General features: G+C 31.4%; 1 protein-coding gene across 4 annotated transcripts in view; it reads right to left on the bottom strand.

Annotated features, from left to right (window-relative positions):
• The window catches only part of LOC145241388 (uncharacterized), a 166,066-nt gene that overhangs the window by 50,072 nt on the left and 90,188 nt on the right, over window positions 1–25,806 (bottom strand). For 3 of the 4 annotated variants that reach the window (XM_080104309.1, XM_080104312.1, XM_080104311.1), the window contains exons 3-7: window positions 13,520–13,544; window positions 5,368–5,403; window positions 3,487–3,546; window positions 2,803–2,900; window positions 1,898–2,230 (exon numbers count right to left, since the gene is read on the bottom strand). In XM_080104309.1, coding sequence (XP_079960435.1) covers window positions 1,898–2,230; window positions 2,803–2,900; window positions 3,487–3,546; window positions 5,368–5,403; window positions 13,520–13,544 — 552 coding nt within the window. The remainder of the gene's footprint in view (window positions 1–1,897; window positions 2,231–2,802; window positions 2,901–3,486; window positions 3,547–5,367; window positions 5,404–13,519; window positions 13,545–25,806) is intronic. The other variant, XM_080104310.1, reaches the window with a different exon arrangement.

Raw genomic sequence — 25,806 nt, 5'->3', positions numbered from 1 at the left:
TTGGATATGACAAAGAAAAAAATTTTGATAAAATATTTTGCAAAAATGTTTTTACCTGTGCTGTCATTAGCACAATAAGAATACTAAATACACATAAAAAAATGTAATACAAAAAACATTCTCATTTTTAAATAAAACTTTTTGCTTATAAATTAAAATTGCTTCAATATTTCTTTCCAATTTTTCTTTCTCAACCACATCAGCAAATCTCAAATTTGCATTCTTTTAAAAACCTCATTTGAAAGTATTCAACACTGTCAATGTAGTGAATTCGTTATGTGATGAATATCAAATCTGTCAAAATCATCTTCACTTTAAATTATTGAATGCATCATAATGGTGAGTTTTTAAATACTTAAGTAGAAGATTGATAAGCTCAAATAAAAATAATTACATTTTTATATACAAAGTTTAAAAGGAGAGTTTGAATTATCGGGTGTCTTCAGTCTCTCTTTGCAGAACAACCTGAGATGAGAATACTTCACTCTACAAGTAAATCTTAATCAAATATTAAAATAACAGTATTCGAAGCTCAAATAAGATCCTTTCAGCATGGCTCAAATGAGGAATGATGCTGCTTCTCTTAGTGATGCTGACTTAAATAATACTACTTCTCTAGATATTCTACCAGATCAAATGAATTCTAATCCTGGAATCTAGCAAGAGAAAGAAACCGAAAGATACATTACATGGTTAACTGGTCAATTGGGAGAGGAAAATTAATGTTCTTCATTTTTTTACTGATTCAGTGTTTTCAGGGATAGAGAAGAACCTTGCTTGAACACTCAGATATCTATGTATCTCATATCAAAATCAAGTGTTATCCCCAGGAACTTACTGAAGTAAAATGAAAAATAATTTAAAGAATCAATGTTTATATCATATCTATTAATATATAATACTTATTATGTGGCGTGATTTGAAGGAATTCATTATTTTGAGCAAGAATAAAAATTATTCCACCATAGTTTGGGTATTTCTGGTCAGTTGAAATTTTCAAGGTAATTTATCATCGTTATCAATTTAATGCTTGTTTTACATGCTGACATGTGTTGGACAGCTTTCAGAAACTGACTTCCAAATAACCTATCTATAACCAAATCTTTGTCCCTATTTTTCTCAAATTCATTTTTATCACTGCCTCATGTTTTCCTTGAACCTGCTATCTCAACTGTTCAGCATCTACTAACTTAGGAACTCTCATCCATTCTTTTAATGTGGCCATACCATCAAAGTCTCCTGTTCTACACACATCTCACTATACTATCCAGCTTTAATCTTTCTCTGAGGTCATCATATTTAAGCCTATCTTTAAAACTTAACTTATCGATTATATCATACTCACATCATTTCTCGCCATGCAACATATCCTCAACATTCACTGGTACGGTTTTACTTCCATACATGATCACATTTTAATATGTGTAAACTTTTCTGGCTTAAAAAGTCAAATGTATGAAATTGCTCTTTTTTGCAACTTATTTCTATTTGAAGTGTTAACAACAAGATAAAGATTTTCAGTTTTTAGTAAGAACTGTTATAAGAGGGGAAAAGGACGGCAAGGTGAGAAGAAAAAAAGAAAAATAAACAGGTGAAAGAAAAATAAAGCAAGAGAGAAAAAAAGAGAAATAAAATCCAGCTAAATAGCAACTAAAAAAAAATAAGTAATTTGGCAGAAATCAGTTTTTTCTTATTTAAAAATATTGATTTTGACCAAACAAAAATAATTCACATTCATGGGAGGTTCAAGCTATTTAAGCCGAAATCTTATACTGGATTTAAAAAAAATAAAATAAACATCAAAGAACTCACATCTCATCTTGAAGTTTCACTACTAAAATTGAGGTGCTGCATGTACATATGGTCCAAAAAAAAGTGTAAAGTAGCAGACACTTACTGTGCTGGTCTTTGGCTTTGTCTTTTTAGGAACTGTCTCTTTTGGTGGTTTTGGAGATGGTGACTGCTTATTCTCCGGTGTCTTTGGAGGGGTGACAGGTAAGCAAACACCATTTGGCCCAAGTAAAGATCGGAGACCAGGTGATGATAGGGATGCGGCGGTTGCAGGAAATTTGGACGTTGCAGCCACCATCTGACTGAGCAAAGACACCTTGGCCCCTTCGCTGGTCATGACAACATTAATGGGCATGGTTGGAGGATTTGGCAGTAATCGACAGTTTGCGGGAAGATTAACTGAAGATGGATTTGCAGGCACAACTGTTACAGCATTTTTCTGAAAGAAACAAAATCTTGGTTAGAAAGAAAAGAAAACAAAAGAACATCTATATACACAACTAAATTGTTGGTAATGTTATCTTGCTGGCATATTTGTCACCATGCACATTTCAGTTGTATAAGAATGATTTTGATGGTGGTAGGGTGAATAATGTTAATAAAGGGAGAATGATGTGATGAGGAGAAAAAGAGGAGAGTCAAAGAAGGAAAAAAGAGGAGAGTGAAAGAGAGAGGAAGAAACAGGAAAAAGAGAGGGAAACAAGGAAGGAAAAAGGAGAAATGAAAGAAGGAAAAGGGAAAGACTGGTTATAGTATTGTTAGACTAGCGTTCCAATGAGATTGAGTGGATGAAAATTATAGGTTATTTGATCCATTGATAATCATAAAGGTTTGATTGTTCTTAAACAAGTACTGTTCACAAATGGTACGAAAAACAATCATCCACTAATCTACCAATACATGATGCTGTTATACAGTATGTTTTGAAAATATGGAGTTTGTTAGTGAGATGTTATAAAATCCTTTATCAGAAAAGGTTTTCTAAATAATATTATTCATAAGTCGTATTACCTTAGGAGATGCTTTATTTAAAGATGATTTTGGACTTAATCGAGGAGGCTTTGGAAGAATACTTTGTAAACCTTGGAAGACTGACGGTTTCTTTTTATCTGAAACAAGAAAAAACAAACATTATTGAAAGAGCATGGACGATCTAGAGGAATAAACTCCAAATAAAAAAAACAAACCAGTAATTATCATTTCTGTGGTGATCAATGACAGATGGATGCATCGTAATTTTGTGGAAGATCATTCTTGATGAGAAGATGTACTGCTCGAGTGAGCAGAGAATCATAAAAATGAACAAGTTTTGGTGAACCTCATACTTATCCAACTCGGTAAATCTACACGTGATGATATAAAAAAATTGACCCACGACTTGCAAAACATACAAAAATGTGGTGAAGCAGGCAGAAACGTTCTTCGGAGTATATATATATATATATATATATATATATATATATATATATATATATATATATACTTAAACTAACTTTTAAACATTGAAAACAGGTGGTATTACAACATAAATGAAATAAATTCAAGCTAGAATTAAGAAATTTAATCACAGAAAAGAAAAGAAAATGAAATCTATACTTTAAAAAAAGTTATTCACAAAAAATTTTAAAAAACTAATAAAGCAAAAAGTTATGTTTTTTTTTTCAAATAAAAAAAGATAAGCATTAAGTTACTTACTTGAATGCCGATCATGGGCAGCATTGGTCCCACTGTTTGATTTTTTCTGACTACTTTCTTCTAGATAGGAAAAAAGAAAGATACAAAAGTGAAATTTAAAGCAAAAAACATCAATTTATCAAAAGTAGATTTTTTTTTTTTTTATCAAATTATTCAAAATTTTGTACTGATTTTTAATTATGTAACAATTTTCTTTTCATTCACGAATAAATGAGCAGATGTCAAAATGACTTCCCTGCTCAATGTTAAAAGCTAAGAGCCGTTATAGAGTTCTGTACTTTAAGCAGGACTGCAGAATCAAATGGAGTCAGAATTTTGATAAGAGTTTGACTCTTATAGTTAAGACTGTGCAGTCAGTAAGCCAAATACTTGATTCCTGAAATGTTCAAACATCTGAATGATTCAACAGCCTTGTTTTCAAAAGAGAATCTAATAAACATATGCAAAAAATTCAACAAGCGCTTCAGGCTTTAAACCAGAGTTGAAGTCGAAAGACATAAGATCCAATTCAGATTCATAAAATTCCAAAATATTCAACTACAACTCCTTACTTTAAGGCATTCCCATATTCAGTGCCTGTTGATTCTTTGGAGATTAAAAAAATCTGTGTTTAACTTATTCTTACAGATCCAATTCAGATTGACTCCTCCTACAACTTCTGACTTCCTTTGAAATTTTGCTTTAGACTACAATAAAATGTGGGAGATTGACCTGCGATCTTAATTAGAATCCAAAAGACGGAAAAGAATTGGTAAATTCAAATTAAATCGATATGCCTTGTAATAGTAACACCTCAACTTCCGTATACAAGGAAAATACAAGATTTTAATCAGAGCCAATAGGTGCATAACCAGTAATCAGTTGATGTCATGGCTTTGAATTAGCCATTGCCGGGCTCACAAAATGATTGAATTACTTAAATTTTCTAAATTATTTTTGCTAGGTAACAAAAGATGAACTGGATGGAAGAAATAAAAGTTTGGTTCAAAAACTTTTGACTGATGATGACATTTAGATTCATTATTATGAAGCAAAAGCAAAGGCAATTAATGGAACCATCAAATCTCTTCAAAGGCAAATGAGTCATCTGAAATCGTCATGGTGAATAGAATGCTCAAGGTGTTATTCTTGTCAATTTCTTGTGAAGAGGAGAAACAGTCAAGAATACATTAAAGCCTTTAATAGATATATGGGAAAAACCTGCAGAATGAGGCCAAATTTGAATAAAGTTCTTAAATGCAATAACAGCACAGAACAAGTTAGGCAATTATATCTTAAGTCTATAACTTTGTTCCAATCCTCCTTGATCATCTGATTTAACACCCTCAGACTTTCATCTCGTTGCTCCAATGAAAAAGTAAAACATTATGGTGGTGATTAAGAAATAAAAGCTGCTGAATGCAATTGTTAGTCAGAATATATTTTTATGAAATTGGGCTACCTACACTCGTTCATAGGTTGAATACAGCCATTGGAAAAAAACAATGAACTACAGATGTGAAACTAGGCATAGATGCATTTACAAACTCCCTGGTATGATAGACAGATATCATTCAGCGGGTTTCAGTCTGGCAAAGCCCATTTTCTCCAGGCCATACTATCTGACAACTTCAAAACACTTATCATACCTACTTTCATAATGCTTTCTTGAATTTGATTTACTCTTTAATCACAGACACACGGCCGTTTATCAAAACTGCCATCTATGTTTTCTAGTCAATAATCCACAACAACAAGCAAGGGACATCACTCTAAGAACTTAACAAAAAAAAAATACTAATACAAAAGGAGAAACTTAATAGAATTGAGCATGAACAGATACGTTTTCTTTTACTTATATAAATAAGAAAGTTTTGACAAACAAAAATGATAATCACTTACCTTTTTTTAATTCTGGTATTTTTTTTCCAGTATTTTCTATTGAAAAAAAAAAATTGAATAAAAGAATATTTTTAAATAAAAATGCAATACATTCAGATTATTTATGCTAGTTGTAAAATTCTGTTATTATCAACTAGCGGGGGTACCCGGCGTTGCCGAGTGTTTGTTTCCGGGACGGAGGGAGTTTTAAAAAATGTTATGGTAGGTAAGTAGGAAGGATCAAACCCGGAATCATGAGTAAAAGTAGGAAAATAAAGTGTGAAAAAAAAAAAAAAAAAAAAACCATCTGCAACGTTAACAGTTCGCCCACCAAGAAAAGTCCATTTCAGTTGTTTAGGAAAAAAAAAAAAAAAAAAAAAAAAAAAAAAAAAAAAAAAAAAAAAACGACTACGGTAGGTCGGCGCGAACGTGAAAATATAATGTGAATTGTCCAGCACGCTAACCACTACGCCACAGAGCACTGCAGCTTAGTTTAGTGATTTTAAATAACTTCACATGAAAGAACTACGAAGCCAAACCGGTGTTCTCTTCTCAACTGTTCCTTGTGAACGATCCCCAAACGGTGTTAAGTGGTGGCAGGGGGAGGAGGAATTTATTAGAGATAAAATATTTTACCACTTCCATTGATCTTAACCGATTTTGGCCGTGACTTCTCAGCAGAAAAAGTATAGAAATCTAAGATTATCGAGGAATTTGAGAAATAATAAGCCTATAACACACCTCAGATATTGTTCTGCCGTTTGTGCATATTATATTTGCATGAAATATCTTGATTTTTAATCCTATTAATGTCAAAATCAGACGGGAAAAAATGAGTTCATTTTATTTATATAGAGATTAAAAAAATATTCTTTAAACGATTTTTTGCTTTCTACAACTGTTTTCTTTCCTATCACTCAACATATGACCTCTTAGATCAAACACTGTTATTTACATCATAAGTTTAAACATGATAATGTTTTTATTTTTATGCTTAAAAAGATTAAATAATGAATTTTTACATTTAAATAATTGATTAAATTATCATTACTTGCGTTTGTCTCATCATTCACCCTGGAGCGAATGATGAGAGTTCCATTCAGAGAATTTATCATGTCTCGAATGAATGCTAAGTGTGATGGTTTACCGCAGAAGCAGTTACAAGCGTCAATCTATGTCGGTTCCAACAGCAAACTTCATAAAGGAGAGGACACAGGATCAACCTGGTATCCTGTTTCTGCATCCTAAGAAACATTTTCTGCATCATGAGAAACATTTTCTGCATCATGAGAAACATTTTCTGCATCATGAAGAAAAGCTGGATCGAAGGTTTTATGGATGAAGCTATCTAGAAGATGATGAAGAGCATGACCGAATCAACAAAGACATTCCTTCAGAAGAGCTTGTTGAAGAGAGGATATGTTGCAGCAAGAATTAACAACAGCATTTGAGATGAACACGGACAATGCGGCATAAACAATATTGATCGAACAACTCAAGTTTTTGTCGGTCCTTTGCTTTCATTGGCCAGGTTGCATGGATGAAGATTTTAGTACCAAGTTTGATTTAAGGTTTGGACCAGAGCAGAGATTGAAGAGAGCAAAAAGCAAGACAAGCACTGCTGATACAGTTGTTCATATCATCCTTTTCTTGACCTGTTGCAATGATGATAGAGCTAAAAGGTATTTGAAATGATCAACTTCTTCAAGTATTTCTCCGCTGAGGGTAATTGGTTGTCTTTCTTTTGGGAGAAAACTGGCAATCAGGAGTTTCATCTTTTAAACATTGATCTTTATACAGATCTCAGAGACATAAAACTGCATCTTGTCTATCGCAGATTGGATGTCAGCAAACCTTTCACCCAGTATGGTAATATGGTTTGCATAGTCAAGGTTTGGCAATTGAAAATCACAGTCCACAGTTATAACGGAAAAGTTTGCCAAGACTTTGGAGATAATCCAATCAATGGCATAGTTGAACAAAATTGGTGTTAAGATGCATCCCTGACAAACTCCAAACTGAATATCGAAAAATTGTTATTCCTGGCCATAAGCAGGACTTCTTGTGCAAGTGCAGCGGTAATAATTAATCAGATTGAGGAGTTTGGGTGGGACATTGTTCGCCTGCAAAATCTGCCAAAGAACTCCAAAGTCAATGAAACAAACAAGATTTTTTTTTTGGTAGCACCAGCAATGTTCAAGCATGTGACAGAGAATGAAGATCTGGTTACTGATCTGGCCAGGACGAAATTTGTATTGGTTTGGCCTGGTGAGATTAAAGTCGCTTCAGCATAATAGCAAAGATTTTAGCGGCAATATCAAGGAGACTGATACCTTGATTATTACTGCAGCAGCGTTTGTCTCCTTAAGTGAAGAAAAACAGCATCATTCAACTCTTGTAGAAGGTTTTCAGATTCCTAGGCATGGGAAATAATCTAGTGTAGAAGTGGAGTTAGGGTTTCAGGAAAAACGCTTATAATCTCGGCTGGAAGGCCGTCTTCTCTGGCCGACTTGTTGATTTGTTTCCATAATTTAAGCAATGGATGAAGAAGTAATGATACAGTAATAAACATCAGTGGGGATCAAGTTTGATTGGGGTTGTTTGAACGGTTAAATAATGCAGCAAAGTGATCATTTCATCATTGAAATCAATCATCAAGGTTAGTCATGGGTTCCCCTTGCTGATTGAGGATTATTTTGCTGCTGCCCCCGACTGATTTTGTGCTTGCGCGAAGAAGGTTGTAAATCTTTCTTGAGTCCCAAAAGATGATGTTTGCTCCATCTCTTTGAACATTTTGTTGACCATTATGTGTTATCATATACTGATGTTGATAAAAAGCATACTTATTTGTTATATTTCTTGAACAATTATCTTTTTTTACTATTATATCTTTTTACTACATTATTATCTTTTCTTTAATTTCAAACAAAGACAAAACCCAATACAAGTTAGATTAGTAAATAAAATGCAAATTAAGTTTTCATTAGGTCAATTACATTCAAAATAAATATTTTAAGTTGTCCCGTTCAATGCAGAGATTCTTGGTTTTATATATGAAAAATGGTTTGGTTGTTTTCTTTTATGGCATATCAACCCTTTTCAGGTTATTTAATGCTGAATCCAGTAATTTTAAAAGAAAAAAAAAAAATTATATGCTTCAAGTTCAAATATTCATTTATGGTGTTTGGTTTAGTTGTTTTGTAGAGAAACATTGTTATTTCTAATTTTGACTTTACAGAACATGATTGAGTTTTGCAAATGAAAAAACACAATAACATCAATGTTTGATGCATTTTAGATTAGGAAGTCAGTATCTTCAGACAGCCTGATCTGGTAAAAGCAGGTATGAAAAATGAAAGTTTACTTTCAACTTGCAGGGTATTTCACTTTTAGGGACCCATGGATTTGCTCTTTCTTTTCAATGTTATAATGAAATATTTTTCATGTTAATATTTTTAAAACATAATGAGTATTAGAAAGTGATTGTTACCAAGATTAAAGTGATTGTAGTGTTGGAAAGAAGCATGTTCAGTTTGTGATAAAGGGGTCCAGTGCAACTCAATTTTTTGTGGTACTTATAAGCATTGTGTATCCATAAAAAAAGTGTAGTGGAATTACATAATTAATAATTAATTTGTGTATGAAACGTAAAACAATGGAGATTGATTATAACTCAGATGTGGAGAATATAAATTTGTATGCCAAGGTTATAGAGGTTATTCAGAAGTTTTGTTATCCTGATATTACGGGAATACAGGGAGGAGTAGGTGTTTGTGTGATTGCAAGAGTTGCATCTGATTGCTTAAGATGTTGTTTAGTTTGTTGTTATTTGTTTATCTTTTATGTTAAATTTTGTTTTAGTTAGTTATTCACAGAGTTTTGTTTTCCTTAAAAACATCCGCTTCCCGTGACTCACCCTGTATAATGGGAGTCTTAAAGACAAGCTTAGTTTTGATTATGTCAGAGGATGATTAAATCCAGACAAAATGGGGAGATTTAATAAGAGATTTTGTTGGTTTGGCCACATTGAAAAAAAAGGATGTGAGTGTTTAAAGTTAGTAGACGTAGACCAGTTGAGGTAGCAGAGTCACTTAGAAAAGGAAGGCACATAAATAATATGTCACTCAAAAGTCTTGAACCTAACTAATAAAACAACTACTTTTATGCATTAATATTTTATATCACTCGAGAGTGATATATAATGGTTGCAGTGCTCATTCAACAATTCAATGCATTTCTGTAAAATGATTTGTCTTTGGCCTCAAAATATGACAATGTTTCCAGTAATACTTTTTCATGGGAGACAAATCTTTCCCAGAGCAATTTTTGAGATCTGCAACTAACCAATGATCACAGAGAGTCAAGTTCTGAAGTTCTGTAAAAGCAATTCCAAGTGCACTCATATTTTTACCATTGTTGCGATCAACTTGTGATACAGTATATTATATTAGTACGAGTACTTTTTTTTTCATTTATGATCGTTTTTGGTAATTTTTTTTCTTCAAATGTACTATTAATGATATATAATATTTATTAATGGTTCTTCCATTTTTTTTTTTCAAGGTAATCAAACAAAATACCTTACGAGGGCCTGTTTGCATCTTTCAAATGTTGAATCCATGTTTCATCTATTGTCACATATTAACACAAATCATTTTTATTGCCCTGAAACCGTTGCAAGCAATGCTTTGAATCGTCGACATGTTGCTGTTTTTATTCATCTGAAACACGACACCGTTTTTGAACACCTCTTCCTCGTTGAAAAATCTTCAGACAAAATAGTAAACACACTTCCTTCTGATATTTTCAACTTTTCTGCTATTTCACAACACTTTAATTTACAATCAGTCAAAACAAGTTTGTGTACATTTTTTTTTTCCTAAAAAAAACTACCATATTGAGGCAACCTTAGCATTCAACATCATTTGTATCTGCAAACCACATTTTAACTCAGCATAGCACCTTTTAACTGTTGTTTTAACACGTATCAAAACATTGCTTTGCTTGAACAGTATTTTTCTCCCCATCAGACAGCAAGGTTTTATTAACACACAAAATTCAGATTTTTATGTTGTTTTAAAAACTTGCAACATTACTTTATTAATTATATACGTTGTAAACTAATCATCCAATTGAGTTCAAATTTTGATGTATGCCATTTGAAGATTAGTACTATATAAAAAAATTATAGACTGTTTTTTTTTATTGGTGGCACCATCTATAGGGCAGGCCTGAAACTTATTGAGTGGTGTATAATTTCTTCTACTGTCAGTGTTGACTTTATTATTGGAATGGATAAGACATGTCACTGTATATCACATTCAGATGTGGCGAGGCACCTGGGTTTGTAATTTTAGCATGGCTATTCTTGCTACATCTAGCCACACTGATAAATAATAAACAACGAAACCACTGCCTGTGAGTAACTATAGTTAACAAAGATGGCAACCTAAATAAGCACACGGTGCAAGTTCTACTTGTTTAATTTTCAACATTACATGGTCATGTTCTTTTTTTTTTCTAAGAAAATATAACTCTTTTTTCTGATGAGTATACATAAGGAAAAAGTCAATATTAACATAGAAAACATTGATTGTTCTATGTAAACGAAACAGGTAAAATAAATAAAACTTTGGAACTTAGAATATATCTAAATTGTTATTCATCTGTTGTATTTAATAAACACAGAGCTTCTAAACAAAAAGGATTGGAATACACAAAGAGTGAAATATAATAGAAAAAGCAAATTTTCCCAAAACTTATATAACATATATATGATTACTGAATATGAACAAACAAAATTGGAAATGTCATTTTGATGATTGAATAGTCAAAGAACTCTTTAGTTTATGTTGATGGCTGATAAGTGGGTTTAGGATTAATGCTAAGAAGTATGTCCTAGAAATAAATACTAAGAATATGTACAGATGAAACACAATCTATAACTGGTTGTTTCAGAATTCCACTTGTATTAAAAAAAAAAGAAAGAAATATGTGTATGATGTACGTAGTTGTGATGAAATGAAAATATATTCCAAAAATCACATAAATTGACCAAGTAGTTTTATTTTTTAATAAAATCAAATTTTATGAGTATTGAAGGAGTGGCCGTCTCACCTGCCATTTTGAAAAAAAAAAAAAACTTAAAAAACAAGGTATATTACTCAATAATACAACACTTTCAAGATTTATGTTGTAATTTCCATTAATCACGCAAAAACGATTTCCAAAACTAATGGATCAATTTACTTGATTTTTGAAATATGATATATTCGTTTTGCAACGGGTACATACATCATGCAGATTTTTCTTTATTGTTAGTTTTTAATATACGGAGAATTTTTGACAAGATCCATATAACTTTCTAAAACAAGAATTTTTAGGAACAAATATACATGTAGGAATATCTATACGGAGCTCAAGAGTATAAACTACAAATTTATGTATGAAAAAATTATGATAAAATCCATGAATTTCGAAGAGTTATCATTATTTACATTGTCTTTATCAAAATAAAATAGAAATATTAATATTCCCATTTGTAATGCAATACGACTTGGTGGGTTAAACCAGTTTTTTCCAATGATGCAACAACATCAGAAATAACACAATTCAAATCTGGGTAACAATGTCAAGTCATTGCTTCTTCTCACATTGGATTACATAAATTTTTGGTCTGTAGATACTTTTTAGGTAAGGGTTTTTAGCTAGCCGCCATGCCCTTTTCACCAAAAGTGTAGGGTAAATGTTCGCCTTTACCCATACTCTAGACAGAGCAGAGTGTGATGTATCTAAACCAGCAGGGATTCTCCAATCTATGCTAACTGAGCCAGTTTAACCTTGGAGTTGGTGATGTGGGAAGTCCATCTCGTGTGTATGATTGGACAAAAACATTAGTCAATTACATCTCATACGCACCATTCAAGTCTCAAAACCATAGTAGAGAACTGATCACAAGATATGTAGACTCAGTATTTAGTTGAACTTTAACTTTTCACTTTGACCAGAGATTGTGCAAAAGCATATAAAAACAAGTCACACAAGATTTCTACAACTCCATGTGCCATCTGTGGTTATTATAGTATTCAGATACTTGAAATTGAGAACAAGATATATATTTCCTTAGACATTATTTCTTAGGGAGTGTTTTTGAATTTCTAGACCTTATGTTTTGCTTTTCTTGAAGCAAACTTCTTTTTGTTTCCCTTTTATTCCAGCCACTTATGTGTAACTTTATATATATATATATATATATATATATATATATATATATATATATATATAGCACGAGAGAGAGAGACTGGGGGAGAGAGGGAGAGACACATATTCCAATTACTTACAAAAAGTCAATCCAAAATCATGATTATTTTATATATTATCTACTTTCAATTATTTATTTTAAATTACCAAACATATATCCACATTAGTAGTAGTAGTAGTAGTAGTAGTAGTAGACGTTACACATTATTAAACCAAGTTAAAAATATTTATTATTCACGGGATATTATAGGAAGAAGACTTTGGACTTACAGATTGCTTATAACGAATCGTTATCAGAATTAGTTCAACAATCAGAGTTGTATCTATCACTTCAAAAGGCAGGTTAGAGCGGCCACTAAAACTGAAATTACTCAGGAATGTTATCGCAAAAACAGCAGTAAAATATTGTTGTAAAAAAAGCAGTATTCAAGATGGAGACTCTAGGAAAAGGTTGAGGATTTTTTTTTTAATGGAAATCATACTAGACAAGGCATGAAGCCACCTGATGTAAGCAGTACTTCATGGTCAAAACTAGCCAATAGAGTTTGACCCAGAAAACAGCAATTCTTCCCCATTTGTCATAAAGACCGCTCATGGAATGTGAGGATTAAAGGACAAAATAAGAGAAGTGATAGTTACGAGGCAGCCAAAAGTAACCTCAAGGTTCACTTTCTACTGTTAATAATAAAAAATAGTCGGATATCCTACACCAAGTTCTCAACAGAGCCCAACTCCACCTTGAGCAAGCTTTTCAGTGTGTAGAGTTTGAGGGGCAAATGCAGTGCAGATTCTGCTACGCATGATAAATGCAGAAGTAAATGATGACCAATTCAATGAAAATTAACTTCTTCACAAGTTTATATTTCTAAAAAGAAAAAAAAAAAAAAAGGTGGAATATAAGATGGAAACTTACCTTTTCCGCTATCATCTAATTTTTGCTGAAAAAGATGAAGAGTAAAATATAAATTTCAAGAAGTTAATGCAATTAAATAAAATTTTAATACGTTCTAAATTTTTGAGATGAGAATTGCTTATTCGTATTATTTAGATTAATCGGACTACTGTTCTCATCTTCGGAGTCAAGATGAGAACAGTAGTCGGATTAATCCAAATAATACAAAAATTTTAATATATTTTTATTTTTTTATAATTTATTAATAAAATAACAATTATTAATTAATATAACACATATTAGGGATCTCAAACCAAAATTTTATTTTTATTATACAGTGTTATGCAAAGATTTACAAAACACGCTTATGCATTTCTAATACAGAATAATGAAACTTTTATTGTGTAATAATATATATGTTTAATAAACCTTTAGTCAGTTTTTAAAAAAAACAATATCCTATGGAAAACAATTATTTATTAAATCATCTCAACATTTTCTCATCTTTATTATATACAAGGGTATAAATTGTTAGCAGGGCTACCTAACATTGCTTAGGGCGAAAGAGTAACATTTCCATTAAAACCCCTATCGCTCTCTTTTATTCTCCAACCAGCCCATTCCTCTCTCTAAACATGCATGCACACTAGATTCCTTAAGGGATGAGTCAACATAAGGGGATTAACTCCTTGATTAAAAAATCAGAATTACTTCCCTATACTTAGTACATAACCTGGTTGAAAAAAAAAAAACGACATCTCCAACGAAATTTGCATTAGTTTAGGGTCAAACACTGAACATTTTTTACAGAATTTTAGATATTATTCATCTGGGCAATAAGAAAATACCAACTTTGTGGATATTTGTTTCGTCTTTTTTTAGGTTTAACCAAATATACAAACATGCACACATACAACTGCCCTTTATATTATAGATGTAGATGCTTAGTTCCTTACCAATCTATTGCAGGTCTCTGGACTAAAATTTTTCCATTCTTCAAAGGTTTTGCATGTTTCTTTGAATTCTTAATTTCAGATTTGTCTAAAAAAAAAAATTTCAGTCGGGTTGAGTTCTAGAGATTGCCTGTGAGATAGTATTCTATTTGATTTTGTAAGCTTTGTCATGCTTATGATTGCAGCAAATATGCACTCGACATGAATTTCTCTTGAAAATATCGCTATAGCATGCTCCATTCATCCTCCCTTTCACTATATGTTCCTTGTATTTTGAATATTAAAACAATATATGTTCCCTGTACCTTGAATATTAAAACAACCCCAAATCCTGATTGATCTGCCTCCAAATTTTTTCTGTTAGGATAACATTCTTTGCTGAATATTCAATATTCTTCTTTCTTCAAACTTTGGTGACAACATTTTTGTTAAAAGGTTTGTGTCATCAAAGTATGAAGGTCATTCTAAAAGTAAAGCCTCCTATTTTCTGGTGCATGTTAATGACATGGGTTGCTTTCTTAGAGTTTCACATTGTCAATATCTGTCATAGAGAGATGAAACTTTAACCATATGCATATATCATGAATGCATAAGTTCAGTCATCATAGAAATGCAATTTGCAATCTTCTCTCATCCATTTGAACAGAATAAAAACAGAAGGCATTAATTACTTCTGGAATGTCCTTCATACATTTTACCAAGATATTGTGGATTTAAAACGATGCTTTGTTAAAAAAATCCAATCTAGTACAAATGTGTTTTGCTTAAAAAATGTTTTCTTTTATATTTTATGGAGTCTTTGAAAAGATGCTGTATTAATAAAGTCAACAACAGGAAATCCTATCTATACTACCTTTTTACTCCACTGATTTTTAGTCCTTCCTGAATCTCTTGAATCAGATCTTGGCAGTAAGTGCCAACTTTTCTCACCAATAATCTTGCTCCACATTTTATTACCTTTCTTAGACGACCAGAACTTTTTGGGGGGAAACGAATAGAATAAAACGTGTCCTAATGACAAGCTATAATGCTAACTGAACTTAATATCACATTTAACTAATTTCCTGTATTTCAAGTCGATTTGTTTGAGGGTCAACAATATGTTTACAGATATCTTGATCAATTATTTTGCTTTTCCCTATTTTGTTAATATTTAAAGGAAGGTTGACAGAAAAGAATGATGCAATAGTTTTTTATTCATTTAAGTAAGAAATTAATCTAGAACAAAAAAACACAACCACATCCTAATAATGAATATTAGAGTAACATATGAACAAAACTTTTACCAAAATATCATTTTTTTTTTAATTTTCTTATTTTGTTTCAGCTGGGAATGGGGCATCCTCTCAGACATTCAGCCACTATCTCATACATTCAAATCAAGAGATCTAACTGTTCTTTTAAGTGTAATTGTTTGTATCTCTCTTGTACCTAGTCCATCAGATATATTTGCTAGGTCGTTTTTTTATGGTTTTTTTAATTCTTTTTCAGGAGTTTGATAGTTCCTACAATTATTAGACTGATTGTGAGGAGTGTTTTTTGAATATTCCATATTAATTCTATGAATACTAGGACTGTGACAACAGAATATTTTTTTTCATTCTTTTGACCCTCAAGTATATATATCCGACACAGTAAGATACAGTCAATCAACCAAGAACCATGTCAGTCTAAAAACATATAAGATATTAACGGATATATACTCAAACGTACAAAACAATGAAAAGAATATGCTGTTGTCACAGCCCTAATGATTACTTAACTTTTTGTCATTAATAAAAAAAAATGTTATAAACTTTTGAGTTAGTAAACATTGTTTGCGTTTTCTTTGTGGAATCATTTTATAAGTTATAATTGAAAAATCTAATTGACTGAAGAGTTACATACATGCTCTACGAACAGTAAAAGTTGAATTAACTGTTTAGGAAATATATTTTAATAATGTTGTGTAAACTTTTGCATAGCATTGTATTTAAAAGCTTTTTTATGGGTGCACATAGATCTTTGCAAAGCATAAACAATGACACCAAAAGAAATTAAATATTTTGTGTGTAAAATTAATGATCAGAATCATATTGTAATGGATGTCACAAATAATCTATAAGATTTCTCCATGAACACTTCTAGTCCAATCTAATATTAAATCAGCAGTGACAATAAAGAGATAAACATACAATACACATACACTGCTGATCCAAAATTTAAGACCATTTAAAAATCTTTAAAAAGAAACTTTTTTTTAAGGATAGATTTTAAACTCTTCCGACTTAAGGTTACTAATACTACAATTTAAAAGGTTATGGAAACAAAAAGGTACATTCAAAAAATTTTATTTAAAAATTTGCATTTTTATTAAATTAGGCTTTTTACACATGATCAAAATTATAAGACCAAGGGTATAAATTGTTAGATTTATGGTAATTCTAATGTTTTTAGTTCAGTTAGAGATTAGCAATCACTGTGTAAAGGTGTTACCATGCCGAAAGCAAGAAAACTAACCGAAATTGAACGCTTTCGAATTCTAGGTTTCCATGGGCAAGGTTTGTCACAGCAAGCGATAGCGGCTAAGGTAAATTGCAGTAAAACTGTTATTTGCAACTTTCTAAAGAACACTGAGAATTATAGAAAAGCAAAATTCTTTGGTAGACCTCCCAAAATTTCTCCTGCATTGAGTAGGAGAATCAGACGAGTTGTTATGAATGACAGAGAACTAACTTCTAGTCAAATTAAGGTTATAGATGCTGATTGCAGTCGAATAACCATCACACAACACTTACAACAAAAAGGCATGGTAAATAAAAAGCGTAAACAAATTCCTTGACTGCTTCCACATCACAAAGTGGATCGCCTAAGATTTGGTCATGAATACCAAACCTGGGACGTTGAGAAGTGGAAGAAAGTCCTGTTTTCTGAGGAGGAAAAATTCAATTTAGATGGTCCTAATAGCTTCCAGAAATATTGGCATGACAAAAACATGTCCCTTGAAATTTTTTCCACACGTCATAGTGGTGGAGGGTCCATAATGGTATAGGGTGCCTTTTCTTACAGAGGGACAATGGAGCTCCAGGTGGTGCAGGGTCATCAGACAGCAGCTGGTTATGTTAGCATGCTACAAAAAGCATCTTTGATGATGGAGGGTCATCGTTTGTGTGGGGATGGATGGTTATTCTAACAGGATAATGCTGCAATCCACACTGCAAGACAGGCCTTAAGCTTTCTACGAGAAAATGGAGTCCATCTCTTGGGACATCCTGCATGCTCACCGGACTTGAACCCAATTGAAAATGTTTGGGGATGGATGACAAAAGAGGTTTATCAAAATGACACACAATATTCAACAAAAAATGAACTTTGTGAAGCCATCTTCAGAAACTAGAGCAGGATTCTCCGCACCTTAATGGAAACCCTTATTTCTAGCATGCCCCAAAGAATTTTTGAAGTCATCAAAAGCAGTGGAGGTAGAACTCATTATTAAGATTGATTGTTGAATGTTTTCATACACTTTTTGTACAATTTAATAGAATTTTTGTCTCTGGTCTTATAATTTTGATCATGTGTAAAAAGCCTAATTTAATAAAAATGTAAATTTTAAAAATAAATCTTTGGAATGTAACTTTTAGTTATCATAACCTTTTAGATTGTAGTATTGGTAACCTTGTTTTGTTTTTTGTTTTTAAAGATTTTTAAGTGGTGTTAAATCTTTGATCAGCAGTATATATATATATATATATATATATATATATTGTATATTTTAGTACCAAGTCATTACTCAACTAGATCTTTTATATTTTAGCTGACATGTTGTATATTATGTTATTAAGGATATGGCCGAACAACAATTCCTGGGTACCATAATATACAACATGCCAGCCGAAATAAAAAAACATGAGGTGAATTGAAAAGTTATCCCAAAAATCGGAAGAAAGAAGAACTTAGTCGTGTTCAGACGTACTTGAATATATATATATATATATATATATATATATATATATATATATATACACTAGCAAAAGTATCCGTCGTTGACTGGGTTCAAAAACAGCCTACAGAAAATGGACTCTGATTTGTGAAAGTATGATAGGTTATGAAAAGAAAGGGTTGTAAAGAGATAGCTTCGAATTTGGGGGCATCAAAACCAAAGCAAAATATGATGAAAGTAAAAATAAAATAGATAAATCCCATAATTTATTATACTATACCTGTTCACACTGAAACACTTATCACAATATTCTGTGGATCTATATTAAAAAACCTCGTTAAACTTTGTGACATATTTCTATTCTATGGAGGTCAGGTGCGAACGAACACACCATACTTTTATTATACCATATTTCTTCAAACTGAAAAGTAATTATCAAAGTATACTTATGCAGATAGATATGAAAGGTCTCGATTAAAGTTTGTGCCTATTTCCATTCTATGGAGGCCAGGCGCGAACACAGACCCCACAATTTTATTATACCATCCCTATTTAAGTTAAAACATACTTATCAAAGTATTATTATGTACATCTATATCAAAAAACTTGTAAACGTTTTTTTTTTTTTTTTTAAATTTTTGTTTTTCCATACTTTGTGGACCAGGCGCGAATGCAGACCCCACAATTTTAATGAACCACCATTCTGCCAGATCAAACATACCCATTCCTGTGTCTCGATACATCTATCATCATATGTGATCAGTTTTCTATAATAGTCAACCATATAGGAGCCTATTCGTGACCAGACACACACAGACGTTCATCTTTATATTATAGTAAAACCCTGGAATACAGCATTAAAAATTAGTAATAAAATACAGTACAGTATACAATACACATGTATATAATCAAATAACATTATAACACTATAAGGTGGGGTAAATACCATGCCCAAGGGCTGGAAAAACATTGTATTCTGCATCATAACCTGAAAAAAACATATCCTACGGCCACTGTATAGACATATAACATATTTTAATGAAAGAAAAACGAATGTGGACATAATAATTTATGAATTTTTAAATGCAAAAAAAAGAAAAAAAATAATCTTGATTTGCATCTTGTTTTTTTTCTGTCAGGACTGGTGTGACATGCACTGATGAAGCAATTTTTGTGAATGTAATATAATTTGAATAAACAAGCATTATATCATGTTAAAATAAGAGCTCTAGTTGTATATACTGTTGACTTTTTTTTTTTTTTTTTAATTTTCTTCCTTTGAAGATTGTAATGCTGGGTATGGGGCAGCCAAACCAGCTGCCAACATTGCCCTGCTTTTTATTGAAACCAACCGAGAGCTCTTTTTAGTATCCTCGCTGTTCCCTTAAGTGCAATTGTCTGGATCTCTTTTGCACTTGGTTCACCATGAGTTAAGTAAGACTTCAGGTTCTTCTTCATAAGCCCTGTGGCATCTAAATCTTTGCGTTTAAATTTATTGTAAAATATTTATTCTTTGAAGATATGTAATTCAAAATTCTACCCTTTTTTTCACTTCCTTTTTTTTCAATGTACATTGTTTCTTTCTCATTTCTACTTTCTTTAATAAAATTAGAGAAAATATTTTTGTATAGAAATAATTAATATTCTTGAGTTTTGTCTTAAGACACTTGGCCTGAAGACATGGTGCCTCTGAAAAGCACTGCACAAATATGTATGCACATATGTAGCCAATAATGTTTGTATACTCGTAAATAAATATACTATACATTCAGTTCATGGAGCACTTTTTGATACACAGAAGTTTCAATGGATTTACATCTATGAAACTAGTACTGTCATATGTGTGTGTGTGTGTGTGTGTGTGTGTGTGTGTGTATATATATATATATATATATATATATATATATATATATATATATATATATATGCCATTAACAATGTTTTGATTTAGAACTAGTTTACTAACACTCATCCAGTAAATCAGCAGTGACAATAACGGTATGGGCATAGAATATACATTTAAAATAAGTGATGCTAAGATATAGTTCCATTACAGATAGAATGAATATTTTTTACCATAATCAGGGAGGGTTACACTGAATTCAACAATGTAAGGTTTGTAAATGTATCTTGTATGGTTTCTGACTTTTACACACTCTAATAGATTAGGGCCTTCTGCAACAAAAATGAAATGTGGTTTCAAAAATAAATTCACGTAGGAACTCTATCTAGTTGGAAATTATTTTATTTAACTATTGGAAAGGAGGTTAGGTGAAAGTTGGATGTATTTCTGTGTAACAAACTTCATTCGAACTAGATACACCCAGGATTTCAGTCTGTGCCATTAACCACTTATTCATTGAAATTTATGTTACAAATAGTTTGACTTCTCTTAATTGTTGCCATTTTTACAATGTTTTGGACTTCATCAGCTGATTTCAATGCAATTCGGCAAAAAAAAAAAAAAAAAAAAAAAAAGTTGAAACTGAAATGGATTTTCCAACCTAGAGCCATGGCCCATACAAATTTCCTAAACCAGGATGGATGCATGTGTGTGTATGAGATTGGGGGAGGGGGATCCTTCTTACAAATTAAGCCAAATGACAAACAAAATATATATATATATATATATATATATATATATATATATATATATATATAAAGCTCTAGTGATTTAAAAGAAACCAGTCTCTACTAAAAAAAAAAATCTTTTTGTTAATTTAAATAAAAAGCAGAATTCTACTATGACATTTGTTGTGATTGGTTAAACGATGTGAATTTTGCTGATATTTTGCATGCTGATGATAAAAGGAAATAATGAAGATGATGGCAGACAAAGCACTTTTGTGTCTTGGTAGGTAATCAACTCAAAAAAAAAAAAAAACAAGATACTGATCCACATCACCTTATTTGTTTAGCATCTGAAAGAACATTCAACTAAGGAAATGACAATTACATTTCAGTCATTGTATTTTAAAGACCTGATCAGAAGTAAGTTATATTAGACATGTCAATTTCTAAGAGCCGTCCAACACATGCCAGCATGTAAAACAGACATTCAGTTAAACATGATTATTTGCACTATTCTCACGTTTGGCACTTTTTTTTGTTATTTGTTGGCTATCATAATTCTCAGGTTTTCTTTAAACTTCTTTGATTGTAACCAACAATGTTATAGAAATTTTGAAGTGGTTATGCTAAGAACGGTTATGCTGGTACAGTTATGTGTTGTGTTCATCCTCCTAGATAAACTGTTGCAGAATCATAGATGTTCTGAATCACAGGAAGGTTTGCCATTCAAGGAAAACTTGGAAACAAGTAATTGAACAAGACAGAGTGGAATTGGAGATCCGAGTAACAGTTTTTTTTACTTTTGGAATGTTGACAAAATTTCTACAGCTGATTTAGAGTATTTTTGCTGATTTAGGATATTTTTGCTGATTTAGGGTATTTTTGCACTGCTGAAACAGGAAATGGCATCTGGTTTTCTTCATCAGGTCAGATTTTTATGTCAAGTGGATTTGAAAAATTCAGATCCTGTGACAAAATTTTGGTTTCATTTTTGTGTCATTATCAGCTGGTTTTTGTCAACACATATCATCCTAAATATGTTTTTTTAGAGAAAAATATGTTTTGCCAATAACATATATTGATTACCTGATAGAAACATTGATTACTGTTAAATGAATGATGGACGTCGATAAAGCTAAGTACACGTAAATTGCATGTTGCTTCACCATTGTTCAAACTTCCGTTTCTTCAAACTCCTAGAATGCTCAGTAGCAGGGAGGTCTCCTTTCAGATTCCAACAGTAGTCAGCCATCATGACTGCATCCCAGCAACCCTGATACTTAGTCTCCATCTCTTTCAGGTCCTGATGGAATTTCTCTCCTTGCTCATCACTCACTGAACCCAGGTACACAGGAAATCGGTCCATATGTGGAAATAGATACTACATCTTGATGCTCATGTTGCAGCCCAGGTTTCTGAAAGCAGTTAGCATGTTGTTGATAAATTCTGCATAATTTCTGGCCTTATTGTTGCCAAGGAAGTTCTTCACTACCAGAACAAATGTCTTCCACGTTTCCAGTTCCCCTTCATTCAGCTGAAAAAATGCAGACAACAAATTTGTTGTTGACTAGTGTAATTCACCCAGTGAACCACAATAAATGAGCTTCCACAATATAAAAAACCGTTTGACCCCTCAACAAGAGAAAAGTGACATCAAATAAAGAAACTCTTATCTACAGAAAGGATGTAGATTACTTTTCATTCAAAATTTCTCCAGGAGTCTACCAACTTTTACAAAAGATATCTGAAGAAGTCGTGTGTAGAGGAGGCAAATGTGATGAAAATGACAATATCCAAGATGAAGACAAACACATGTGAATCAAATATCATAATTGCAGTTCGAGAGACCAAGAAGACATGATCATGGTTTTCATCAGGATCGTTGTCTAATGTTATCACAAAGACTATGTGATTAGTTTTATTGGTTCTTTTATGACATATCGACCCTTTTCAGATTATTTAATGTCGCATCTGGTCATTTTGATAAAGGGCTTTATACTTTAAGTTATATCTTTAAATATTTATTCATGGTGTTTGGTTGAACTGTTTTATCGAGAAAAATTGTTGTTTATGTTTTCTGATTTTGCAGAACATGATTGAGTTTTGCAAAGGGAAAAGGAAAAAATAAGGACATCAATGTTTAGTGCATTTTAGGTCAGGAAGCTGGTATCTTCAGAAAGCTTGATCTTGTAGCACCAGGCATTTTGATTGGAATATTTTTGCAACTTATTGACAATAATAAATGAAGATTAATTATTTTCATGTAATTCTTATTGTTAGAATATTTTAAACTCTAAATAAAACCTCAAAGACATTTGTGTTAAATCCTTGGCACCAACAGCTAGACATGAGAATTGGGACAATATTAAAACAGGAAGGTGCATAAAGAAACGTTACATAACTAATAACAGTATTAAAAGGCTCTCAATTATAAGGATAGGTTCAAATACTAAAGTTTAACTACTTTACAAAACTAGGGAGAAGAAGGGATGACGTAGGCCCTTCAATATAACTGATGGAATTTCTGAATATTCAATCCCTTCTTTTAATCTACCTCCTTGCACATTTCAAACACTAAATCACACATTCAGATTTTTTTTTTCAAGTATTTGACTAAATATGGAATACAACTTTTTAATGTTACTCCTTTGCAAGAAAGATTTAAAATAATAAATTTACCAAAACAATTAAGACTTATTTTCTTACAAAATCATATATTTTAGGGAAAATCAGATTTAAAATAGCAAATAGGTTAATCGCATATTTACTGATCCAAGCGACTTCCTGTTTCGAAAGTCGTCCGCACTAAACGGTGTAACTTAATCTGAAATTACCAACAAAAATGTAGGTCAACACATAAGAATATGCGAAAACTTTATTTTTTCATTGAAATATGTTTTGTTATAGAAAAATTTGTTTTTATAAATATACTATTTTTAAATTAAATGTTTACACAAATAATTAGTATTGAAAGTAAAATTAAAAATTTTTTTAATTAAAATAAATGAAATGAAGATAATGAATGTTTAGTTAACATAGGTAAAAAAAAAATGAATTTTTCACATACAATAAATTAAATTAAATAAACGCAATGAAAAAGAAACGTTGATTTGTTCAAATATAATAAAACTACTAATAAAACAGTAAATGATTTTGCCGAAAAGAAAAACTGTTTTATTCGGTTGCGAAATATAACCTCAACAATTTTATCAATACTGATGACTTGCTGGAACGTAATATGGCGAGGTCTTCAGAACAAGCTACACCATTTAGTGCATATGGTTTTCAAAATAGAAAGTCATTTGGATCGGTAAATATGCAGTTATACCAGCAAATCTAATGTAAATCATTTTAAAAATCAACTGGACAAATTCATAAATAATGGTAAAGGAATGAATTTACAAGGACATTTTCGGGTCTGTCGAAATATTTAAGAGAAGTTGATTCTATATTTCAAATTGACATAAAATTATTGATTTTTTTTTTTTTAATAGAAATCGCTCCAGACAGGACATAGAACTATTTGATGTATGGAGCTAAACAAAAATTTTAAATACCACTTCAAAGTCAAAAATTAGCCAAGCGTAAATGTTGATAGATTCTGATCCAGAAAGCAGCAATCTTTCCCCCTTTGTCAGAAACACCACTCATGTAATGTGAGCACTAAAGGACAAAATAAGGGAAATGAAAGTAATGAGGCTGCAGAAAGTATACCCAACAATTGTCAACCAAATAGGCTTAATAAATAGTTTAAGGTTAAATGATCTCCACACAATAAAACAGTTATGGTGTTTTGGGGGAGTTTGTTTATAAATACAAACAGAAACCTGATTGATTGACACAAAGAGAAGGCAGAGTACTCATCTTAGAATGTCAGATCATCAACACTGAAAATTAAATAAAAGTTCTTGCCGAGTTTGAATCTGATATAAGTCTAAAGGATTTTTTCTTAACTGGATAAGTATTTTATTAATTTCAAGAAATTAATATAACATAAAAGAAAACATTACTTACATCTTTCTTTTAAATATGTGATATTTTTCAATTAAGTGATTTTATTTTTTCAAGTAGATATAAAGGACATTAGTTTAAAGCATATTTTTGCACAAAAATATAATTTCTAACAGAAGAACTTGGTCACATTTTTGAACACATCATTTCGAAAGTTTAAATTGAAAATTAAAAAAAACGACTAATGTTATATAGTTTTTTTATTAAATGAATAAAATCGTTTTTATTCTGAGAACTTTGTTAACAAAATTTTTCAAAGATTTTTTTTCTCTCTGTATTTTGCTGGTGTTATTAACCCCAATTTAAAGTAAAACATGATTTGGTATTGTTGCATATTATAAACCAGATTTCTGTAAATGTTCGCTCAAGCTCAATCGGCAGGTGATGTAAACCGCCGAAATATTTCGAGCACTGATTAAATTTTAAAAAAAAAAAAATTGCTAAAAAAAAAAAAAAAACGAACAACAGATACTAATTACAACATAAAAAAATCAAACAACAATAAAATAAAACAATAAAATTTAAAAAAAAAAAAAACCTACCCTAAGTTTTATGAATAAATATTTTTTTTTGTTTAAAATAAATAGAAACATTTTATTTTCATGTGATTAAAAACTAAATGGGGGGGATAGAGTAAGGTTTAGGATAAGGGATAGTTCCTCCAATCGGTAACAGTATGTTCCAAACCCATCCCACATTATCTCTCCACATTTTTTAAGTGGCCATATCTTGTGTCCACAAGTAAATGATCTTGAGGATTTATAACTTGCTCTATCATCTGTAAAAATTGATCCAACATAATTAGATTCATTGTTGTGTGTTCCATTATTTGAAGTCGTCTGCTTGGCTTTTTA

Source organism: Euprymna scolopes, chromosome 20 (genome assembly GCF_053919585.1).
Source record: "Euprymna scolopes isolate OS-2025 chromosome 20, ASM5391958v1, whole genome shotgun sequence".
Lineage (NCBI taxonomy): Eukaryota > Metazoa > Mollusca > Cephalopoda > Sepiida > Sepiolidae > Euprymna > Euprymna scolopes.
The sequence above is the reverse complement of the archived record's forward strand: the minus strand, read 5'-3'. Positions and strand labels throughout refer to the sequence as shown.